This window comes from Passer montanus, unplaced genomic scaffold (genome assembly GCF_014805655.1).
Source record: "Passer montanus isolate IOZ18808 unplaced genomic scaffold, ASM1480565v1 scaffold17, whole genome shotgun sequence".
NCBI classification, from domain to species: Eukaryota; Metazoa; Chordata; class Aves; order Passeriformes; family Passeridae; genus Passer; species Passer montanus.
The window spans coordinates 6,584,703-6,603,385 of NW_024364270.1; the positions used below are offsets into that span (position 1 = coordinate 6,584,703).

An 18,683-nucleotide genomic window follows, 5' to 3' on the forward strand; every position below is an offset into this window, starting at 1 on the left:
TCACATCAGGCAGTTTCTCTACTGATTGTAAAATTCTTGCCTTTCAGTTCAGGCACATTGTGAGCACATATTTATTTTCTGTCAGAGGATACCAAATGTCTCAAGAAAGTGACATTGTTTTTTCTAGTCTTGTATTTTCTCCTCTTACTTCAGATACATGATTTCACAAACAGCTTAGAAGTTCCAAAAAACACTAAGCAAGTTCATTATTAACTAAATCAGGACATAAATGCAGTACTGAACAGCTGGAATTCTGGAAAATAGTTTGTGTGAAGTGTCACAAAATTCCTGGGACCATGGAAATGTCAAATTTGAGATGCTTGACTGAGAAAGCTCCACAATGAGAGGTGATAATCCAAACCTCGGCAAATTCTATATTGTTTATAAACTGTTGCTGCTGCCTATGTAAAATCATCTTCAGCAAAGACACATCCCTGTCTGGAAAGGCTGATAAATATCAGCACCCATGAGGCATTGATGCTGCTTGAGTGCGCTCACACACTACATTTCAGCCAGCATAATGAACAATACAGTTTAAAAAGATGGTGCCAATTGTGTGATCATTTAATAACTCCTTTTTCCTTCAAATACTCATACCTAGCATCAGCTGAATCAAGGCTATATGTATATATATATACACATATATATAGTCTTTCTGTAAATTGACATGACTTTTGAGTCCAAATGGAGCGATCCTAGTGATCCAGATCCTTCAGAGATCTCTCTTCTCGGAAAGAAATTTCAAATAATTAACTATTTATTAATTCATGCACAGTCTTTCTTGGTATTTCTTCATTAATAACATTGAAACCTTGGATGCTGATTTCTAATTCTTTCACACTAATAAAAAGTCATTTCCTTGGGAAAAAAATGTAGGAAAAGTATCTCTAAGTCTTCTCATAATGTCACTTTCTTTACCACAATGTGCTTGAGGGTTGTATATTTTGCACAGTGAATTTCACAGCTTAAAAGATGACAAAAGATGGAATCCCATCTCATTTATACAGTGGCTTTTTAAGTCCAAAGCACTCAGCAGCTCCCATTGGACAGATCATGACTAGGCCACTGTGTATGGACCTATCAAAATAGAATTAATTTGATACTGGTCATGTGAAGTTTATTTAGGAACTTCTAGTGTACAATAACTTAAGTAAATTCTATTTCTTAGTTATTATAGTAGTCAATAATACTTCAAAGTAAAAACTGTAAAGCTTCAACTTCCACGTAAACACTTGTATTAGGCTGCTCTAATACATGAATGTTATTCACAAATAATGACACTACAGGTTGATTCTGTTATTAGCCAGCTGGTTTACACTTCACAAAATTTTTTTTTTCTCACTATTTTCTCTGAGTCTAAGCATAGCTATAATTTGACAATTACCAGTTTCAAAACACAGATCTAAAATTACTTTTTCAGGGATTGTTTATCTAATCAGAATAGATTATGTTTCTTCTAAACTTTTCCTTAGTGTTTAATTTTCTAATAATTTCCCCAAAAAACACAATCAATACACTTTCTTTAAAAATCCACATGTTTACACCAATTCAGGTGAAGCCTTATTTTGGGTGGTTTTTTTGCAGGCCAAGAGGACATCTGGCAATCTTTTAGTCTGTGCAGTTTCTCTGAAATATTGTCCAGAATAGCCTAGTGAAAAATTAAATACAAGCGGGTTTCCAGTATGATTTTTTTGAAATCTTATTAGAATGAGCAGGGTAAGATTCATTTTGTCATATAGAATCTCTAAATACTATCCCACTTTCATTCCTGTTTTTGTTTGTATGCACCAGATGAACTGCACGAGGAAGGAAGAGTATCATCTCAGCCAAGGTTCTTTCCATACCTTGAGAAATGTCATGTCCTCTTTTAGGAGAGACCATTAGACTGCTTTGGATTTTGGAACATCACCAAGGTGTTTTAACATAGGACAGAAGTAGTCATCAGAGCCATTCACTTATTTCAAAAATCTCAAGAGATAGATTTGCAGATTTTCCTTTGGGTCACATACCCATGGCACATTCAAGAAACTGTGTTAAAACATTTAGATTCCAGTGTACTTTAAATAACATGTTTTTGAGCCTTCAAGAATACCAAAGCAAAAGAAATATTAGCATATGAAAATGCAGAAGTTTTTAAGTGAATTATAAGACATGAACAGAATACAAAGCAAAGGAGTACAGTACAGACCTCTGTATTTCTTGGAGTGGCAGGTCACAGGTAACCAACCTTGCATATAAGCATGTACCTTAAATGTCACACAGATGAATAACTGAGTGACCTTCACAGCCCAAAACAGTTTTGCAGCTGTGCAACAAGTTTCCGTAACAACAGGATACAATATTCAAGGTCATTACTGCTATTTAATACAGTGCAAATTTCTTTCCAGATGACTTTATCTCAACAGCTCCTATTTTCCAAAAACAGCAGCTATTTTCTTTTTGAAAATGAATAATTTGGCACAATCATTCCATGGTTTTGTGATTTACCATTTTAAACAATTCCTATTTAATTGCTAAGGAGAGGCTTTCCTGCATTCATTAACCTCAGTGCATCTCCACAGCTTCCACTTCCAAGCCACTGTCACACCAGTTTTCCATTAAGGTCCATGGCTCTACAAAAATCCCTTGTGAGAGGCCTAGAACAGTGAGCTATCACTTTTCCACAGTCTGAGCACCAAATTCTTTTGTTTGTACACAGAGAGCGGGGATGTGATCATCCTGTGCTGGATGCAGAGACTTGCTCTTCACATAGCCATTTCTCCCTTTCACTTGCAGAGTTATGGTTTGGCTATTGCCCTTTGGACTGAGATTAGGTTTAGATGTCACAGTCATCAAGTTTGGAAACAACAGGGTGTGAAAATGCATTTTACGCTTCCAACAGTCTGTAGTGTAAACAGACAAATCAGCATTTACTGTAAAAATAGCCTTTCTCCTAACTACAAAAAACATGACAACATCACAACAAGTGATTGCACAACATGGAATGTGTCTTTTGCTTATGCCACGTTTCATGTTCCCTGCATTTTGCCTAATCACAAGTAGAAGACATCTGTCATTATTACTCCCTTTCTTCCTGCAAGAAATCCCTGCTTGTGGATAGAACCATGGAAAATGCTTGTCCCAGCCAGCAACAGTGCAATGGGCCTCCAGTTTCTGATAGGCACTCCCTCCTCCCCAGGAAAACGTCTTGTAGTAAAATAAATGTGTTTGTGCAGTGGTGACTATTTGTCACTGTAGCCCCTGACACAGGCATTAAAGCATCTGCCATTTAGAACTGTGTCTCATAACTGGCCAACATGAGAGCTGCAATGAAACTCTATCTGACCATATTGAGCTGGAGAAGTCTGTTTAGTTAGCAAGGTTGCACCTCTCAGATACTAACAGGACTGTAACTGATATGAACACTAAAGTCCATATCCAATCAAAGGCAAACAGCAATAATTTGGAACAGTTATACAGTCAAGACCTCTGCAAATAAGTATTTTTAAATCTTCCCCTGCAAAGATTGTGAATTTCTACAAAGTTGTCTTTTCCAGGTCTCTGCCTTTCTGACTCCCCAGCTGCATAGCACATATTACACTATTCACTACCCTATTTGTAAAACTTACATTTGAGGGATGGTTGCTACCATGTGCTTTTAAATTCTTCGAAGTGTCACATACTTATATATAAGAGCACTGGCATGTACAGTATACACACTTCCTCTAGTCAGTTCCTAAATCTCCAGTGAGAATGCATGTGACATTGTGGATATGCAAATAATATCAAATCCTTGGACAAGCAGAATTTGAATAGGGTCAAGTGAACAAAAAATTCTAGGTAAACAAAAGTCAGGTAAGTCTAACATCATATATTACTTAAAATCAAGAATTAAAGCTGGGCTGTGTTATTTCTACAGATCTCTGTGAAATTCATTTTAAGGCAAGAAGAGATAACGAAATTCAGCTGAGAAGTGCTGCTTCACAAGCCATGAAGCTCCATATGCTTCATTCCAGCAGAAGGAATTATTACTATTATTATTGCTTCTGGGAATGTCAGAAAGGTTCTTTTTGCTTAAATTTCCCATAGGTCATTGTCACCATAAAAAATGCTCATCACTTGTAGAGCCTCCACTGCCCAGACTTTGAAGAAAACTCATGGAAAATTTCTAATCTCTATTTACCAAAATTTCTGTAACATTTTGTAGATTCAGGAATAGATACATGCTTTTTAACAAACTACCAATCTTTGGTGTGCCAACTCTCCCCTTACACATTTGTCAGCCATTTCAAACATCCTACAAAGCAGATGCTTAAAATATCCTTCTGAAGGGAAAGGAGGGATGAAGTTTCTAATCCTCAATTTACAATCCCTGGCATAATATACTATTTCAGCAGCAAATCACACTTCTCTAGTTGTTCCCTAAGAACTGTGACTACAAATGTCAACGGATTATGTAGGAGAGCCAGGTACAGATCTGTCAAACCCGGCCGTGCTGAAGACCCAGCATCCCCTTAACATTTCAGGGTGCCTTCCAGCTTAGTTTCTTATGAACAGAACCCAGATGACACACCTTTGAGAGCAACAAAAGCGCAGTAAATCAGGGTTAGTCAGAGATTTCCTTGACAAAGGCACTCCTGACAAAGTGAAATGAGAATGTAAACACATCCTCGGTGAGTATCTGAGTGTACCTTACTGACACATCACGAGGAATGGCAGACAATTAACCCTGTTAACAGCTTAGACTGGTGTCCTAACTATGTCACTACACAGGCTGCAAATGACAACAAAACATGGGCAGTAATACAGATTTCTAGACACATCACCTATCCTTACCTGAACAACCTACCAAACTCGGGTGAGAAAGCCTGTGTGAACTGGAATTGACAGACAGCACAAAAAAAGCAAGAGAATAGAGGTTTTCAGTAGCAAAGAGGTTTTCAGTACTCTAAGTGGTTGCCTGGAGACAGTAATGAGGAGAGCATTTTTTTTTTCTGTTGAGAAATTAGATGAAAAAGGCTACAATTTTAAAAGGTGTCATTTTTCCTGTGGGGAAAAGAAAAAAAGATGTTGGAAACAGCAATCAGTAGAAGATATAAAGTTAAAAAATGCTAGAAGGGTTTCAAAAACACATTAAGAAGAATACAAACTGTTTGAAAAGGCAAAGGCAGGAGAGCAACATCTTGTATTAACAATAAAATACTGAAAGTTTCTGCTAAGAAAGAAGCTGTTGAACATGAGTGTAAAAGGAAGAAGAGGAGAGTGAGAGTGTGAATAGAAAGATTTTCATTTCTAAAGTGCAGAAAAATACTGAGAGCCCCAGTATGCCCACAGCTGGACCTGCACTGGTAACCTGCACCTCATAAATCTACAAGAATCAATTTAAGAATCATTACCCTGGCAGCCAAAGTATCTAGCCATCTCTCAAATCAGGTATTGTATGATAGAACAGGGCTATAACTAGCCCTGAAAACTTCACCTTCACCCAGGTGCCCTTCCACAGTGACACACAGGAATGGATACGATGGATCCTCACTGATTACCAACACCACTGTAATGAGGTGTCAGAGAGATCATAGAGTTAAAACGCACTGTGCCTGTGGCTGGAAGAATCTTGAGAACAGTGAAGGAGAAAAAGGAGATATTTGGAATGGTATAAAGCATTAAGTGAGTCCTAGCTGACAAATTACTTCTTAATAGTTCTGGACTAAATTTCTGCTAAAACCTCAAGGTGTCAAGAGTGACCAGGGCAGTTACAGGCTTATTAATCAACCACAATTATCCAGAAATATTGTATGTGGCAAAGTGAATTTGGAGGGATCTAATCCCTGGAGGCCAGCTGTGACTTAAAATGCAGTGCATCTTTCTTGTATTGGGTCATCCTGACCACTCATTGAATTTACAACTCACTGACTTTCTGAAATACTTCTTTGGTAAAGATAATAGACCTTGTAGACCAAATACAACACATCAGAGTTTTACTTGTGTAAATATCCTGAAAGTATATTTTCAGTAGAGCTACCACACACAGAAGCATGAACAATTGAATAAAGAACTGGCTTCAGAGTAAGTTTTTGTGTAACTAAAATTACAAGCAGTCTTCATTAGTGATCCTCCTTTCAATTCTATGTCCAGTTGTTGTTCTTCTTCACATGCTTTTATTTCCTCTTATGTCTTTGTGCTTATATCTAACATGATAAGGAATAAAAAGCATGAAGAGAAAAAAGGCCCATACCAACTTTTGAATCCTCCACTTGATTCAGTTTTGTAATGGAGAACATCTCTGATGATATTTTATTCATATGTGCTAGGGCTGCTTGCTGGCTGTGTTACATAAACCAAGGAGCTGCAGCGGGAGATGCAGCAAAATTCAAGTTTCTTATATCATTGGGAAACTGACCACTTTCATTCTTTTACAGTTGTTAGGAGTTTTGCTCCTATCAGTTATTCCTACAAAGGACTAATTATGTTGAGCCCACATCACTGTGAGGAACTGAATCTGTTTACTCTGTCACTAAGTGCTGGGAAGAAAGAACATATTTTGTTTCCTGTTTAAAAAAAAAAAAAATCTGTTGAAAGCAGCAGGAGCATCTGGCTCCTAAACTTACAGTTTCCCAACTCACTGAGTCCACTTAAAGCTCTTGAAAGGACAACAACAATTTGGTAATTATCTCTCTCCCTTACACTAAATTTTCATTTGTGCACCTTACCAGTAGACTGATCTCATCTGTCTTGTTCCAAACATTCCCAGGGTAGTATTGAAGAAACAAAAGATTAAAAGGAAAAAAAAATGAGCGTAGTAAATATGAAAAAAAATTTAAACAATCAGTGCACTTTTGGTTTGTGGAGTTTGGGTTTTTTGTTTGTTGGCAGGGGGTTTGTTTGTGTTTGGTTGGTTTTTGTTGTTGCTTTGGGTTTTTTTATTACTATCATTACTAATGATATGGGACAAAGACCCCTGTAACACCTGAAAGCATGTAGCTGTTCCATGGATAGTCAGCAAATTAAATCAGAGACACAACGGATGGGTAAAGGTCAACATTATATCCCTCTTTAAAGGTGGAAAATTAAATCACAGGAAAAGTGACTGATCAAAGGTCAAACAGAAAGCAAGTTGCAGAACATGGAAACTGAGAAACTGTTTCTTATGTTCAGTGCCTTAACTGCCAGACTGCCTTTTCTTTAATCCAAAGAGGGAATAAAACTCAATGGTGGAATAGTATCAAAATTAGTTTCGCTGAGAACAGTCTGAATTTCTCTGTCTCATCCAAAACTGGATATTGTTCTGCCTCATGAAAGCAGAAATGAGATCCACTCTAACAAAACTGATGCAGTGAAAACAAAACCACAACTACTCTTAGTGTTAAAGATTTTTGTACTCCAAAAACTTGGTGCAATTTTGGAGAAAAGATCCACTCTAACAAAACTGATGTAGTGAAAACAAAACCACAACTACTCTTAAAGATTTTTGTACTCCAAAAACTTGGTGCAATTTTGGAGAAACAGTCGAGTCAATGATTAATTTCGTTGTAGCTTTAGAGAAATGAACAATACCACCACACTTGCCTCCAGAAAGCTGAAGTTGGAGCTACATTTGAGAGCTATGAGACCATTGCAGGTGCTTCATCTTCATGTACTATTGTTTCTGTGAAAAGCTTACACATGTGTATAGACACAAACACACAGGAACATACTTATTTATCCACATAAATATATGTAAAAATGCATGAGTGTGGGCACATAAGGAGGGCACATAGATATGGGCACATATGCATATACACATATGTGTATTTACATAAGCATAAAGACATTACATGGTACTTCAAGAACACAAGGCAGTGCAGGAAAAGAGGCAAAGAGGTCATTTTCCCAATCCTCTTTCTTCATGTGAGACAGCTCCAGATATGATGTGACATTACAGTATAAGCTAACAGAGAGTGGTCACAAGCTCCATTTCTGTCTCAGTGTCTAGGAAGCTCTCTGTACCCTGCCAGCCCCAAGGGATTAAACTTCAATTACACCATATGCCTGGGCTTTGCTTTCCCTAAACAGCGTCAAGGACAAGGGCTTTCAGCGAGCCCCATCACACTGTAACCCAGTCACCTGGAATCACTCCTGTCACCTCATGGGCAACGTGGGAAAGTTCACGCTGACAGGCTAAGCCGAGGGGCACTATCTGTGGGTGCCTCATCATCGCAGCACAGCTCTGCCTTGGCAACCTTCCCCATGTGTGCGGAGGGGCAGCGAGCTTGGCTCCTAACCTTGGGCTGGCCCGGGTGGCTTGGGTCACAGGAATGGCATGCTGCAAGGGGAAGGTGGCGGGGGGTGGAAATAGCAGGGGCTTCTACTGAAAATATTAACCCGTCTATTTGGAAAGTGATGGCTGCCTTTGAAATCTCTCTTTATACATGTAACCCAGCCCCGGGCAGGGAGCGAGGCCGGCGGTGTGAGGGGTGGGCTGGCCAAGGGCTCCCTGCGCAGCCCCGAGCCTTTGTCCTCCAGCCGGGCCCCGGGGGCTGGGCAGGGGTCCGGGGCCCCGCCGAGACGCTGCTCCCCAGCCCCACTCACTGCGCCCGAGCTCACGGCACTTCGGGGGACGGGGCAAAGTTGGGGGGTTTTCCGCTTGTTTTTGAGGGGTTTTTTTGGGGTGTTTTGGTTTAGTTTTTGTTTGTTTAATTTTTTTTCTAATTTGTCTCCCACCTCTCGTGTCCCCCCTCCCCCATCTAAATAGGAGATGTTCTCAGGACAGCGCCCGGGAGACTGACTGGAATCAGTTTTGGAGGGTGATACACCGCGACAGCTAAAAGTTGGATAGGGTTTCAGCAGCTCCTATATAAAGCAGGGGGGACTTATGTCACTGCACTAATTAAATTCCATCTGGGTTGTTCCTCGGGGTGTTTTTGAGATTGCCACCCAACTCAAGCAGGCAGAGAGGCCCAGGGACAGCATGATGGACCTTTTTGAAACTGGCTCCTATTTCTTCTATTTGGACGGGGAGAATGGAGCCCTGCAGCAGCTGGAGATGGCTGAGGGATCCCCGCTGTACCCAGGCAGCGACGGCACCTTGTCTCCATGTCAGGACCAAATGCAGCCAGAGGCCAGCAGTGACAGCAGCGGAGAGGAGCATGTGCTGGCACCCCCGGGACTACAACCCCCTCACTTCCCCGGCCAGTGTTTGATCTGGGCTTGTAAAACTTGCAAGAGAAAGTCGGCCCCCACGGACAGACGGAAAGCAGCCACCCTGCGGGAGAGGAGAAGGCTGAAGAAGATCAACGAAGCCTTCGAGGCTCTGAAAAGGCGGACTGTGGCGAACCCCAACCAGCGGCTGCCCAAGGTGGAGATACTGAGGAGCGCCATCAGCTACATCGAGAGGCTGCAGGACCTCTTGCACAGGCTGGATCAGCAGGAGAAAATGCAGGAGATCGGGGGGGACCCCTTCAGCTTCAGCCCGAAGCAGGGAAATGTAAGCACCGCCGCTTGGCCCCTCCGCCGCCACGGCAGCGCCGCCGCTCCCGTCCCCTCCTCCTCCTCCTCCTCCTCCTCCTCCTCCTCCTGCTCTTCGGCAGGGCCGCTGCGGGGGCCGGGAGGGCTGGGGGGCGCGGAGGGCGCTCCTCGGGGAGCCTGCCAGCCCTCGGGCCTCCCGAGGTCCGGGAGCCGCGGCAGCCCCGCTAACACCCGTCCTCTCCCCGTGTCTCCCCGCTCCCGCCTGTGTGCCGCAGATCCCCAGTTCGGATTTCCTGAGCACCTGCAGCTCCGACTGGCAAAGCGTTTCAGACCATTCCCGAGCCCTAGGAGTGAGCCCCAAAGAAGGTAACTCGCCCCGCGGGCCCTGCTCGCCCGCCGCGCCTTCCCAGCCCCATTCCCAGCCCCTTCCCTCGGCCGCGGTCCCAGCGGCCCGGCTCTCACGCTCGCTCCTTTGCCGGGCTCTCCGGCAGCCGGGAGCCCCCGGCGAGGAGGAGCGGTCTGCTCTTTAATGCCTTTTCTCTCGTTGAGCAGGAGTCTCCGCTGTCGAGTCGTCGGCCTCCAGCAGCCTCCGCTGCCTCTCCTCAATAGTGGACAGTATTTCTTCCGACGATCCCAAACTGCCCAGCGCGGACGAAGCGGTGGAGAAATAAACCCGGGTTTGTGGTAGTATATTTAACGGAGATGAAGCCTCCACCCTCTCTCCTCTAAACTAAGTAACGAAACCAATTCACACAGTGGAAAGCCCAAGCAGGGCCCTTTTTAAGATCGAATCAAGGTACATCTACCCCAAAGAAAATGGCTCCCACTCACTCGAGCCAGACAGACTTCTCCCTTGCCATTTTTTTCTCCCGAGTTTTGTTTTCTTTAAATTGTGTTGCATAAACCACCCTTCCTTTTTTTTTTTTTTTAAATTCTTTTTTGTAAATTTTAAGATACTTACCTGTGTACCGGTGATCCACTTTGTCTGAGACTCACCGGGAAGTTCATTCCTGTCTGAGTGAAGCTCTTGGTTGCATTGCGTGTGAGTCATATTTAACGAGTCCCCGCCTCATTTCGTTCCTGTAAATAATTTCAGTACTGTCTTTTCTTTTGTAAACATAACATATATATTTAAATGATGGAATGTGATATTGTATATAAGAACAGATGGATTTCTTGGATTGTAAAATAAAGCTCTTTGTGTTACAGTGTTTCCCTCCCGTCCTCTTAGTTTCATAAAATAACCCGATCCCGGAGTTCAAACCGGAGTTCAAGCCACTGACTTCAGTGAGTGAAGGCCTGAAGAGTCAGACCCATGTGGCAGAAGCACGACCCGTGTGACTGGAGGCAGGACACGGGACAGATTTTTCTTTCGTTTCCTCCTCCAAGGCGTCCCCTTTAGGGCCGCAGCCGCGGTGTGAGTCACCCGTGTCTCCGTGGGCTCTCGGGTGGGTGTGCGGACGGGACCGCCGCCTCTCCGGCCGCCCGCAGCGCTCCGCGGCCCCGCTCCTCGCCCTGCTTGCGGAACGCACGTCCCCTGGAAAGCGATATTGCTCCCCTAAAATGCCCAACAGTGCCGCCCGAGTACCTTGCCAGGCAAAGATGCTTCGCTGGCCTTGCCCTGCACGTGAAAGGTGAGGTTAGAAAAGGAGCACGAAAGAGGATAACCCCGCCCGTCGTTCTCCCCACTCACTCTCCCGACCTCCTGCCCCGGTCTCTGAGATGGGAGAGGCTCTGTGCGTCTCACCTTCTCCTCCCGGCACCGAGGACTTGAACGCAGGGCTTGTCTGCGGCAAAACTGACGGGCCTGCTGCACTAATGGGGCAGCAAGCGGCTGTGAAAGGAGCCCGCTCCCTCTGGGGCTTGAGGGAGCTGTAGTTTCTTCCCAAGAAAGGTAACTCCCCTTGACTTCCTTGAGCCTGATGGAGAGGGGAATGGGGTCCTTCAGGGAGGAAAGAGTTAAGCGACCGAAAGGGTTTGGAGGTGGGGGGGTAACAGCATATGAATCTTTTCACTCAGTGATGTAAAAAAACGCAGCCTCTCTGAGGATGGTGAAACGGAGCTGCTCACAGTCAGAGCGTTACGGTGTGTAATAGATTGTACCCCCAGGAAGGGGCGACCACCAGGGATCAGCGCATTCTGCCCTGGCACACACAGGGGGCTCGCCGGACAGCCTGCACAAGTAAACAGAGGACACTTCAACTCTACCCGCGTGCGGTCTCCTCGCCAACTTTAGCCCTTGATTTGTTCTTTGTTTCTGTTTTTTGAAAGGTCACAGTCGCGTTTCGGGAAGGTCTCCCCTTCCTGGCGATCTGGGGCACGGGTACACCCGTCTGAAGTGGAAGCTCTGGGCAGAGCCTGCCCAGAGAGCTGGTTCTCCAATCGGCCGTGCCTTCCTACCACCCACCCTCTCTGCGCCGCTGTGGCCAGCCGGGGTTTTAAACCAGTCATGTACTACCTCTAAGTGCTCTCTAACGAGATGCTCCCTTGCAAGGACACTGTGGTGGGCACAGTGATGCAACAGTTTCCCCATCTTATTTCCTCCTTTCAAATTAAACCCCGTTGCCTCGGGGAGCCCTCGGACGCTTCAGAAAGCGGCGCGTCGGGGAGCGCGGGGCCCTGCGTGCCCCCTCTGCGACCTGGCACGGCACAGGACACGGTGCAGCTCGCCTCTGTGGCGAAGGCACCTGCCCAGTAAGAGAGTATTTCAGAGCGGACTGGCAGCTCGTCGACTTCCTTCCTCATTTGTTTCAAACCCCGCTGAGTCCTCGGGAAGGGCTACACTCAGTTCACACGGCGGGACCCGCTGCCCGCATCAAGGCAGCAGCCGTGCTGAGCCGCCCCCCAAAGCCACAGTGTCGCGCCCGCGCCGGGGCAGCCGACTGTCAGGTTTGCCCGCAGCCGGGCAATCACCCCAACAAGCCGCCCGTCCGCCCGGCAGGACCCCCACGGCAGCGTCTCCTCCAGCAGCAGGGTAACTTGAGCGGTTGTTTGGAGTAAGTTTGCCTAAAGGAGAGTTTTTTCATTAAATAAAGAAAATACCTCCCGAAGAGACTCTCCGTGACCCCCGCGGCTGCAGCTGACATGCCGGGCTTCCCAGTGAAGGTCGTCAGTGTGTTTGCAATTAAAATGTTTGTGTTAGATATTAATAACGATAATCTTTACTTAAGTCCCCAGCCAAAGCAAACAGGGCCCTGTAATCACAAAATCAAAGGGCAATAACTGGGTAAAGACAAGAGGTTTGTGATTTAATGAAGTCTTTTTCCGGAGGGACCACGCACAAAGTCATCGAAGTTTTTACCCAAATGCAAGTGCCCCTGCCGCTCCCTCCTCCCCTCTGCGGGCTGGAAATCCCATGCTCGACACAGCCTCCCTCGCCTCTACCTGCTCCGCTCCCCTGGGAACCAACCACCTGCCCGCTCCCTCAGGAGCGGAGGGATGCGGGGCTCCGCCGGCCCGCGGTGCCCGGCGCGGCGTGGCACAGCTCCGCCGCCCGCCCGAGGTGTCTGCGGGGCCGGGAAGGATGGCAGCAAGGCGGGGGAAGGGGGGAGTGGGTGCCTGTCTGCAGTGCTGCCGCGCTGACACCGCTTTCCCCTGAAGTGACGCGACCGAGGGTCTAAAGTCTTGGGTTTAGTTTTTGGGTTTGTATTTTTGTTGGGTTTTTTTCCCCTTTTGTTTCGTTGGGGTTTTTTGGTTGGTTGGTTTTGTGCATCTTTATTTTCCTCAGTGAAACCGCCCGCAATCCAGGGAGGGAAGAGGACAGCCAGCAGCAGGCTTAGTTCATTCTCTGAGCTCGGAGTCAAGGCGTAAAGAGGCGACACAGCAACTATTTCCACGGGAGAATTCCTGCGTGGACCACTGCTGCTTTGTGGACCCCGCACGACTTTTCCACTGTTTCCGTCTTTCTGTGGGGAATGAGCTAGGGATGGGTGCAGGGGGCAGGGAGGGAGGAGGCTGAATAATTGAACCATGTGCTCGCTGGGACGCCCGTCAGATAGCAGGAACTAGCAACTTTTCCCAGTCTCAAGGCTGCTAAAACCCCCTCGTGTCCCTTTGATCTCTCCTGGGAGTCCCGGGGAGCCATCAGAGGCCAATGCCTTCTTCAGCTGTCCTCTATACAATTCCCTCTGGCAGGTACTAATGTGTTTACTTAGGTGCGCACGGTTCCCAGCGCTGGGGGGAACCAAACGTTTCTCACTCGGCTGGAAGCGCCCGGCCCCGCCAGCCCGACTGGGAAACAATTTTGTTGCCGGGGCATCGCGGAGGAGCAGCGGCTGCGGCTGCCAGCGCCCGCGGACGGCGGAGCCGGGCGGAGCTGCTCGGCACCGTGAAGGCAGGCGCTCCCGCCGCCCTGCACGGGGAGCCGGCCGGGAGCAGCGCAAAGGCGCTCCGGAGGGCCGGGGCTGCGGGTGCGCTCGGGGGCACCGCAAACACCTCTCACCCCCTCAGTCCGGTGACTTATGGTTTCGGTAGGATTTTCTTCTCTTAAATAGAAAGGCGTGGGACTTGGGAAAAGATGGCACGCTCTGCAGAAGGTGCCCACGTTGGATGGAATCCCTCCAGGAATAGGCGCGGCACGGCGATTTCTGAGGAGTGGGGAGGGCTGGGGTGAGGAACACCATTTAAAGGGATCCTGACACGTTCACCACTTTCTTTCTACCAGTGCACAGGAGCAGACAGTGTCTGATGCTAAGGCTGTTCCCGCTTTCCAGACTTGAGCCTCCTGAAATGCAGCACCATCCTCCCCCTCCCCCCACCCCGCCCTTCGCCAGCAGCCTCATTAGCCAGCGCTGTAGTTCGTGTTTTCTCCCCCCTTTCTTTAGTTCCACTCGCCTACTGCATTTTTGCAAATTTGTTTTGAGATCACTTTACCAGAGGAGCCGGGGGCTCTTTAAGGGATACTAATTACTGATTTTTTTTAAATTCCTGAATGACAGGCCCTTCCATGGTTTCTTCTATTTCCCCAAAAATATTAAAGGAAAAAGGAATGATTTTTTTCCAGCTCTTCAAATACTTTTGGGGAAAAGCACGTTTCTTAACAGCCCCAGCTCCTCTGAGTTAAGAGTCAAATCTGCGAGCTAAAGCTGTGCATGCCAGGAGAGCGGGATTGAGGGGCTTGGCGTTGTGCACCGGGAGATCTACAGTGCATGCTTGGAGAGAACCCAAGCATGCACCAATCCAGAAAGGTGATCGGAACTGCAACCGGGACTTTAAAGATCAAGTTTATTTGTGCATGATGCATAAATATGTAAACAGGTCTATTTTAGCCAGCGCAAACGCAGTAAATGAAATTGGGTGCGTGTGTTTGTGTATGCCTGTGTGTGCACACCACAGCCCAGTGACGAGTTCAAGTTACTGCTGAGCAGAACCCCTCCTGACTGATGCTGTCTTAGGAAAACAGTAGGGAACTGTCCTGTTTCAGATGTGGCCCAACAAAACAGCAACCTGCACCTCAGAGCGTCAGAAGCCTGAAATCCTGAGCTTTCCCATTCTGTAACTTTACTCCTTTATCAACTCCCTGCTTTTCATAGAGTATTCATTTCAAAGGGGCTCCCCGTGTTTATGGCCCCAAATAAACCAAAGCAATGCAGATGTAGCCTTCCCCAGCTTTTAGATATTTTTGCAGCGTTTTATAAGAAGAAGGGTGTGTGCATGGTTGCTTTTCAGGAAAAAATTTAGCCTAAGAGTGGAAATCCGCCTTTGGGGGCTCTGGGGTGGTGGTAACGGGGAAACAAGGATGGGTTCGCTCCAGCCCCAGCACAGACCGAGCTGCTTGCTTGCCTTTCTCCGCCTTGCCCGTGCGGATCGGAGGGCTTCCCGGCGGTGTGCGCTGCCACAGGGCATCTCTCTCGGGAGACACTTCCCTACCGGCCTTGCTCACTTGATCAGCGTCTCCCGGAGACAAGCGGCTCGCCGTGCCACCACATCAGCCCTTCCTGAAGAGAGGCTGACTGAAGGCCCCTTTTCCTGGGCACAAAAACCTCCTCCGTAGCGTTTGAACCGCTGCTGGGTCATTTGCTCTGCGTTTGAGCTAGCCTAGGTCACATAATTTTATTCCCAGGTAGGGAAGGTTTCCTTTGCCTTCTCATAATATTTTCCTCAGTTACAAAAGCCACCTGGATGAAACCAAAGGATTCCTGCGCGTTAGCAAATGCCTGTTAAATGGCTTCATTACCACTCTAATGACCCTTGCACCGCTCCGCTCGGCTACTGCTGCGGCTGGGGCTCTGCAAGGCTTTTGTCCCCTTGTGTAAAGTTACTTAGGGATTGCGGGGTTAGAAATTTTACACTTCCAGGAGGGGTTTGTTGCGCTGGCAGCTGGGACGCATCTGTAACGGTACAAGTTTGCCTGAAAGCAGAAAATTAGCAAGCCAAGGCACTGCTTGACTGTTGTGTCCCTAGCAGCTCCAGGTCACAAGAAAAGGAGAAAGAGAAAGAATGGGAATGGGATTTGTCTCGGAGCAAACACACTTTTCTTTTGCGAGTACTTTTCCTTGTGATCCGATCCAGTAGCACTAAAATCTGTTTTCCCTCCTCCTCGTCTCTCCTGGCCACAAGTAGCTGTGCATTGCTGTCCCCCAATTTGTAAATTTGAGCGGTTGGTGGCACAACTTTAATTACTGGACAAAGAGCTCCTCGAGATAAATGAACACATCTTAGGTCTAAGAAGAAGGTTATAATTTTTCAGGTTAGACCTGGATCATGGGATGTGGGAAATAAAGATGTGCAAGTAGACACTATAGGTGTCCTTCCCGAGGAAACGTGTGATGGGAAACAGGAGATGTGAACACCGAGACGAGGAAGGGCTCAGGAGCCGCTGACAAGTGGTTCGTGCGCGTTCACTGCCCCTCTTTCTCTTTCCATACCAAACTGCAAATTCACCGACTTGGTTGGAAATTCGGAGATGTCGCAATCAGTGCTTGGGAGGTCGTTCATTAGAAAAGTGCCCATCTCTCGGCGCTCCAAAAGAGCGGTGCGGAGCAAATTGTCTCTGGGGACTGGAAGGGGCTTGCCCAGACGGCTCCCGGCAGGGGCTGTGGTGGGATATGCTAATAAAGACTGGCCTCTGCGGACCAGCCTCCCTTTCCATGTATATATAAGGGCCCCCCGCATCAGCCGAAGGACACTTGGTCTCGGTCCCTAATTACGGAGGAAATTGCCCCGGCGCACTGCGGAGCGCCTCGCCGAGAGCCGCGGGCCGCCGTGCCGTACCGACGCCTCCGCAGCAGGGATGGAGGTGATGGACAGCTGCAAGTTCTCCCCGTCCGAGCTCTTCTATGACAGCTCCTGCCTCTCCTCCCCGGAGGGCGACTTCCCCGAGGATTTCGAGCCCAGGGATCTGCCTCCTTTCAGCGCCCACGAGCCCCCCGAGCCCGCCTGCTCCGAGGAAGAGGAGCATGTCCGAGCTCCCACTGGCCACCACCAAGCCGGTCACTGCCTCATGTGGGCTTGCAAAGCCTGCAAAAGAAAATCCACCACAATGGACCGGCGGAAGGCAGCCACCATGAGGGAGAGGAGGAGGCTGAAGAAAGTGAACCAGGCTTTTGAGACCCTGAAGAGATGCACCACTGCCAACCCCAACCAAAGACTCCCCAAAGTAGAGATCCTGAGAAACGCCATCAGATACATCGAGAGCCTACAGGAGCTCTTGCGGGAACAGGTAGAAAACTACTATCACCTGCCGGGACAGAGTTGCTCCGAACCGACCAGCCCCACTTCCAGCTGCTCCGATGGGATGGTAAGATAGAGGCAGGAGCCACAGGGCTGTGGGGACCCCAGGACAGTCCGCGGGCAGGTCACCCTCGGCCCAACGCCGTGGGACCAGTGCCATGGGTGTGGGACGGGCCGAATGCATCCCGACATCAGGAAAAGGCGGGCGGCTCGCTCTAGAACAGGCCCCTTCCCAGGTTTTCCGCTGAGCACACACACGTGGGCTCTCCGGGGGTGCATGGGGGCGGTAGCGCTGTCCGAGGGCACCCTGCAGGCCCCCGGCGTCCCCTCTGCTGTGCCCTCAGCGCGGCCCTAGAGGGGTAAGGCTGGGGGAGAGGGGAAGGCGCTGCCCAGGGCCAGCAGCCTGGCTGGGGCGGCTGCTTCGCTCCCTCCCCGCCGGCCTTTATGGCCCTTTCCCTTCTCGGGGAGCGTCCCGCTGGCCCTTGGGCGGGGGCGGCAGGGCCGGCACTCGCCCCTCGCTGTCTTGCAGGCCGACTGTGGCAGCCCCGTTTGGTCGGCGAGAGGCAGCAGCTTCGACGCCGTCTACTGCGCCGAGATGGCCCACGGTAAGCGCGACTCGAGCGGGCGCGGCCTGCGGGTAGGGGCGGGCCCGGGCACCCTCGCTCCGCGGGGCACTGGGGAAGGCAGCGCGGCGCCCGCGGTAACGCGCTGCCCTGTCCCCGTCCCTCCCCTCGGCGCAGGGTACGCCGCCGATCAGAGCAGCGCCCTGTCCAGCCTGGACTGCCTCTCCAGCATCGTGGACCGTCTCTCCCCGGCCGAGGAACTAGGGGTGTCCCTGCGCGACGCCGACTCCCTCTCGCCCAGCGCCAGCATCGACTCGGGCCCGGAGACGCCCGGGACGCCGCTGCCCCGACGGACCTACCAGGCGCTATGAGGGGCCGGAGGGCCGGCACCCCGCGCCTGCCGCCGGGGCCGCCTCCCGCGCCCGGCCGCCTCCTGCAAACGCTTCTCGGGCGAGAGGGGCAGCCCCGGAGCCCCTCGGGCCGCCGCTTCCCTCTGGGGCCGCAGGCAAAGCGCCGCGCCGGCCCCCGGCCAGGGATTTCCCGCAGCCCGGCAGGGCGGGCAGACCCCGGGGCTCGGGACACACGCGCTGCTCTGGAATCCCCGCTGCAAATAAAACGTGCTGTGAGAGAGCTGTCTGGCCGGCTGGTTCTTTAAGTGCATTCCCTGGCATGGGGGAGGGCAGCGAGACTCGGCTGCGGGGCGCCCGCCGGCATCCCTGGTGAGCCCCCACCAACCTCGGTGGGCCCTGGGCTCCGGCCCGCGGGGCACCTCCTGCCCGCCCCCATCGCGGCAGGCCCCGGCCGCCATGTGGAGTGTCTTGCCGGGCTGGGGCCTGCGAGCTTGTCTCTCCTTCCACCAGTGCGTGGAAGTTGCCCCACTCGTGGAGCAACAAAAACGTGGACCTTTAAATTCTCACATTGTATGTCCTGTTATGGGCAGAGTTTTCTTTATTTCCAAAAATTTTCTATCCTTTCCTCCCTGCCTTCCCTTCCCGTCCACCCCTGCAAAGCTCAAGTTTCTTTCAC

General features: G+C 49.2%; 2 protein-coding genes across 3 annotated transcripts; both read left to right on the forward strand.

The window, feature by feature from the left end:
* The first annotated feature begins 8,725 nt into the window (after nt 1-8,725).
* On the forward strand, nt 8,726-10,636 carry MYF6 (myogenic factor 6). The gene is made up of 3 exons (XM_039704043.1): nt 8,726-9,442; nt 9,699-9,789; nt 9,976-10,636. The coding sequence occupies exons 1-3, from the start codon at nt 8,927-8,929 to the stop codon at nt 10,092-10,094; spliced, it is 726 nt and encodes a 241-aa protein (XP_039559977.1). The 5' UTR covers nt 8,726-8,926; the 3' UTR covers nt 10,095-10,636.
* A 2,758-nt stretch (nt 10,637-13,394) lies between these two features.
* MYF5 (myogenic factor 5) lies at nt 13,395-18,292 on the forward strand. 2 transcript variants are annotated; one of them, XM_039704041.1, is made up of 4 exons: nt 13,395-13,892; nt 16,112-17,161; nt 17,624-17,699; nt 17,835-18,292. In XM_039704041.1, exons 2-4 carry the CDS (start codon nt 16,655-16,657, stop codon nt 18,026-18,028), a joined length of 777 nt encoding a protein of 258 aa, XP_039559975.1. In that variant the 5' UTR covers nt 13,395-13,892; nt 16,112-16,654; the 3' UTR covers nt 18,029-18,292. The 2 variants fall into 2 exon arrangements, with proteins under 2 accessions (XP_039559975.1, XP_039559976.1); XM_039704042.1 differs by having other exon boundaries at nt 16,328-17,161.
* Nucleotides 18,293-18,683: the final 391 nt, after the last annotated feature.